The sequence below is a fragment of the Pollicipes pollicipes genome, unplaced genomic scaffold, assembly GCF_011947565.3.
Source record: "Pollicipes pollicipes isolate AB1234 unplaced genomic scaffold, Ppol_2.1 Scaffold_6686;HRSCAF=7923_pilon_pilon_pilon, whole genome shotgun sequence".
NCBI lineage: Eukaryota > Metazoa > Arthropoda > Thecostraca > Pollicipedomorpha > Pollicipedidae > Pollicipes > Pollicipes pollicipes.
This window is the reverse complement of record NW_023596921.1, coordinates 38104827-38110027: the sequence shown is the minus strand read 5'-3', so window position 1 is coordinate 38110027 and position 5201 is coordinate 38104827. Positions and strand designations below refer to the sequence as shown.

At 62.9% G+C, this 5201-nt stretch overlaps 1 protein-coding gene across 1 annotated transcript; it reads right to left on the bottom strand.

Annotated features, from left to right (window-relative positions):
• Positions 1 to 655: 655 nt before the first annotated feature.
• LOC119107095 (DAP3-binding cell death enhancer 1) lies at positions 656 to 4454 on the bottom strand. The gene is made up of 3 exons (XM_037230458.1): positions 4253 to 4454; positions 3319 to 3529; positions 656 to 2157 (listed from the first exon to the last, which is right to left on the bottom strand). Exons 1-3 carry the CDS (start codon positions 4415 to 4417, stop codon positions 2033 to 2035), a joined length of 501 nt encoding a protein of 166 aa, XP_037086353.1. The 5' UTR covers positions 4418 to 4454; the 3' UTR covers positions 656 to 2032.
• Positions 4455 to 5201: the final 747 nt, after the last annotated feature.

Below are 5201 nucleotides of genomic sequence, written 5' to 3'. Positions count from 1 at the left end.
GCCTGCGTTACCGTTTGATGGCCGACTGTCGCACACATCGTCTGGCATCCCGTCGCCTCGCTCGGCGGTAAGCCGGCCACCGTCCCCCCCCCCCCCCCTCCCTCCCAGCGACGCCGGTGACGGGCAATTACCGCACGGCAACAGCCGTTGCGCAGCTGCTCTCGCACGGTGCGCCGCCATTGCCAGCCGGACTGGCCGGCGCTGTTCGGCGCGGCACCACAAGGGGGTGTTCCGGGGCGATTGGCCGGCGCCGCCGGACCGCCTCGTCTTGCGTGCCACGCGCTGGCTCAACTGCCGCCGGGTGGAGACGATTTTTGTCCCCACTCGACGGCTGCGAGTGTCCCCCACCCCTCCGCCGGCCTCGAAAGTCAGCCGTACCGGTTGAGTGCCTTGTTTACGGAGCAGAAGAAGCAGAGGTCAAAAGAAGGTCACGCTGCAGGCCAGCTGTCGACGCCCCCGCGCAGTGACACTCAGCGGGCCCGGCGGGCAACGAGGCACGGAGCGCGGACTCAAAAGCATCGCGCGCCCCCGAGGTTGTTCAAATGGGGGTATCTAGCACGCCAAAATTATGGTGTCACAAACTCTAACCAATGCAATGGCTGAAATAACAGCAGGACACTCGAAGAAATCACCGCCTGAAAATGAGAGATGGGCACACAATGTTCGTTTGTATTTCTGACTTATCCTGGTACATTGCACGTCGTTTCGGTACAGCACAGTATACCAAGGGCCATCGCCCAAAAGCGGACAATTCTGGCTTAAAATTGTACCATTGTACGGTGGCGTCTTACGCCCACCGAAGTCGCCAGTAGGCCTCATGCCAATTAGACTCCGTGCAATCGTTAACAAAAGAGCCTGCTTCGCCAAGAACTAGGACAAACCAGCAAACGCCACTGGATGTGGACATTAGTCGCCACAAACGAACACCACGCCTGACACCTACCAACTATGCGTGTAACGCCCGACTGCGCCGTCGTAATCCTAAGACGTTACAGTTGCCACAGCTTGGGCAGATAACGTCGTCAACCACGCCATATCTCCGCGGTGACATGCCGCTACGATTGCACTGCGAGACAACCAGCGCTTTTGACTGGGACACATTGCATTGCAGCACATCGCAGGTCGTTTCAAAATGGCGCATATTTGTAATGCTACTGCCAAGGGGATAATCTATGAATCGCAGGCAGGGCCAACTCTTCTGAAGGGTCCAACCATGGCAAATCAAACAAGGATTGTAATCTCTACCCACCGGGTGAGACGTCGCAAAGTTGCTGGCCACACGTGTCGTTACGTGGAACAAACACGGGTACACACTTAGCGCTAACAGTTGAAAAAAGAATAAAACGTTGGAAAGTGATCACAGTGGTAAGATTGTAGCCCCCTATCGTCACAGCTGGCAAAATCACTTCATCGGAACTAACACCGTCCTGTCAGGTGCCACGTCCCCGATCCGTCCGATCCGCAGGGCGGCGCCCGCGTTTGAGGCCGGGGCCGGCCGCTGACTTCAGGCGGCTGGAACACCGCTGTCTGGGACCGGATGTCAGCGCCGGAGCGGCCCAGCCCCGCCCAGGCCCGGGCCCACAGCCCAGGCCCCCAGCCGCCACGTCATCACGAACATGCAGAAACAGTAGCCACCACACCCTGCTGGCACGCACAGCAGCACACGGTGAGAAGCCCCACGCTGATACGCACAGCAGCACAGCCGTCATACCATCGCACGAGCATCACTAGAAGTCCAGCCACTCAGGACGCAGAGGCAGCGGCAGACGAGCCATCCCAGACAAAGACGGGGCTCATCATTCCAGGGCGCACATCCCTACGGCAGTTGAGAAGTCCCGGTCGCGCAGTCCGCAGGAACTCAGACAGTCACAGACACGCAGCCGGCATTCTGCTCACCACAGACGCACAGCCAGCAGCCGGCCCATCCGCCACGGCGGCGCCAGGCCGGCCACGGCCAGGGCAGGCGGCTCAGCGCCGGCGGTCGGGTCCCGGAGCATCAGCCGGCCCATCCGCCACGGCGGTGCCAGGCCGGTCACGGCCAGGGCAGGCGGCCCGGCGTCGGCGGCCGGCCGGCCCCGGAGCCGCAGCCGGGCCAGCCGTCCGCCAGAGTCGGCAGCGATACGGACCGGCCGGGCGGCGACGGCACCGCGCCGCCATCTGCCGGCGCAAACGGGTCGTGTCACAGGCAGTGTCGCCCACAGCGGGCACCTTCATAGCGGTGTGGATGCTGGCTGGAATGTGGAGCACCCCGCGCGCGGAGCCTCTTAATCTCGCGCGGTGTGGAGCTAAACGGCTTTCACGAATCACGCCGTAAGGATTTTTTGGTGCAAACGGGACAACACGTTTTAAACATGGCAAGTGGCCTTTTTCGAAGCGATGGCCGGCTCCGCAGACAAAAAATCTGGACGACGTCTCAGCGCCCTATCCCTACCCTCACGTACTTTCATGAGTCTTCAGAACTTTGACAGAAAGCATTCGATGCACAGAAATGTGCCATCTCGCACTTAAAATACTCTACCGACATATGGTTGGGGCGCCACGCATGTAAATGATGGCATACTGCATCACAAATGTACTGGCGAGCACTGTTATGCGCAAAATGTGAGCCAAGATCCGAAGAAAGTTAGCTTTTTTAAGAGCACCCGTTAGAACACCCATGTTCCGACACCACTGCGAAGCCGGGGACGACAAAGGAGCCTGGGTCCAGCGGGTGCCTCTCAAGGCGGCTCAAGATCGCTGGTGTGATGGGAATTACCACGTCTTATGCGAAGCGGCCACTACTAGAACCGACCCCGCGCGTGCTGGCGCCCTTCCACTGTGAGCCCCCACTGTGACCGACCCACCAGCCCACCGTGACCCCGCGCTGACCCTCCCACCAGCCCATCGTGACCCCGCACTGTGACCCTCTCACCATCTCACCGTAACCCCGCACTGTGACCCTCTCACCAGCTCACCGTGAACCCGAACATGGCCCCTCCCACCCAGCCGCCGTGACCTCGCACTGTGATCCCCCCATCAGTCCACCGTAACCCCGCACTGTGACCCTCCCACAAGCCCACCGTGAACCCGCACTGTGGCCCATCCCACCAGCCCATCGTGACCCCGCACTGTCACCCCTCCCACCGGCCCGCCGTGACCTCGCGCTGTGACCCTCTCACCACCCCATCGTGACCCCACACTGTCACCCCTCCCACCGGCCAACCGTGAACCCGCACTGTCGCCTCCGCCACCCACCCGCCGTGACCGGCTCCGTGTCGGCGCCGAGCAGCGCGGCAGGACGTGTCGGCCGGCGGCGGGCGGCCGGTCAGTCTGCCTCACCCTCTGCCTCGCCGTCCTCCAGGTCGTCGCACCACCGGCACCAGGTGTGCAGGAAGGCGGCGGCCTCAGCGCAGCCGCCGTCCGCCGCGCGCCGCAGCAGGTCCGTCACGTCGCATGTGGACAGGACGGCGCCGCCGGCCAGCAGCAGCGCCAGGTTGTAGGCGGCGGCGGCGTGGCCCAGCCGGACCGCCTCCTCGTAGCAGACGGCGGCCTGCAGACGGCGGAGGGAAGGTCGGACGAGCGCAACGTGGGCGTCCCAGACGCGTGGTCACAGAGGCGTGCGCCGGATGGGCTACACAATGGATTTCTACAACCAGCCAGCACCACGCACGCCGGCGAGAGAGGGAGGGAGCGACGCCCGTCACACGTCAGCCCGATAACCCGCCTGACACAGCGGCCCTCTGGGAAAAATGGGATGACCGGGACACCGAAGTGATGCAGCGGTCTCCAGTTGCAGGCCTAGCTTTGATGTCTGCACTGGTGTCCCGTCATCATTATTAATTCAAGACGAAAAAACGACCCCATACGGGCGTGGCACAATCAGACACACTTCTGCAGCGTGTGTGTGCTCCCAGAAATACACTGCGGTGATACGGACACCGCTGATGTGGAAGGCAGACAGCAACTTGTCCAGTAATGTGGTGCTAAATGAAAAGCACAGCATCATCCCTACATCAGTGCTTACTGTCCATGTTCCATTATCACGATGTACTAGCATGCCAGCAGCACATTCCCATGAGGCGTTTTGGTCCTCAGTCTAGGTACCGGTCGATCCCGCTCGGTACTCAACGTTCACCAACCGCCACGCTCTCCAAGGCACCCAATAGTCCAGGCACCTGTCCACCCAACACTCGTCCCGACCGGCGTTGATAATGCAACTCTCAGGCCGTTGGTTGGTTACGCCCTCCACGCTCCGCTCTGCCCTCTGCCTCACCTTCTCCACATCCACGCGCGTGCCGAGCCCCTGCTGGAAGCAGACACCCGTGTTGAACCAGGCCGACGGCGACCCCAGCGCCGCGGCCCGCCGGAAACACTCCAGTGCCTGCTTCGGCCGGGAGGCGGCGACACCGGCGCCGGCCGCGTTCTGCAGGTTCGCCATCAGACGGTCGTGGTCGGCGGCGAACTCGGCTCGTAGTGACGTCAGCAGGTCGGCGGGCTCCGGCTCGGCAGAGCAGCAGCCCGCGGGGGCGGCGGAGTCGCCAGCAGCGGCGGCGGAGCCGTCAGCAGCGGCAGTGGAGCCGTCAGCGGCAGCGGCGGAGTCGTCGACCGCGGTGGGAGCCGGACAGCCGGCCACGTCCAGGTACCAGAGCGCTGTAGCCGACGGCAGGCGGCACGCCGCAGCCGGTCTGTCGCGAGCCACCAGCGGCGACGCCTGACCAGCACAACGCTCGATGAGAGGTGACATCCAATTGTATCACATGACGCGGCAGCTGAGGGCTGACAGACCGTGGCCAAAGACGATGCCATGGCTGGTCAACAAAGGACAGCTGGCGCTTGGTGGATAACATCACGATTGCTGTCCATCAGGTGATCGCAATGTACGCGCAAGCGTGCAGTACAGAGGGGGGGGGGGGTTGGCAATTATGCTGCGATGGACCTGCCGGCACAACGAACGCCAGACCATGCTCGTCACCACGCAACTAGTCTCATACCGCTGTCAGGCGGCCAGCTGCGATAGCCCGTGCCAGAGCCGGCGTCGCGGGCGATAGGGGTGGTGAGGAGATGCTCCACACCTTGGTCGCCGTGTGGACCGGCCGGATGAACAGCTCGATGTGATGCAGGCGGTCGGGCGGCGCCGCGGCCCGCGCCCCACTCGGCTGCTGCCGCTCATGCTCTCGCTCGTCCGACAGCAGCTGACTGGGCAGCTCGCGCACCCGCCATGC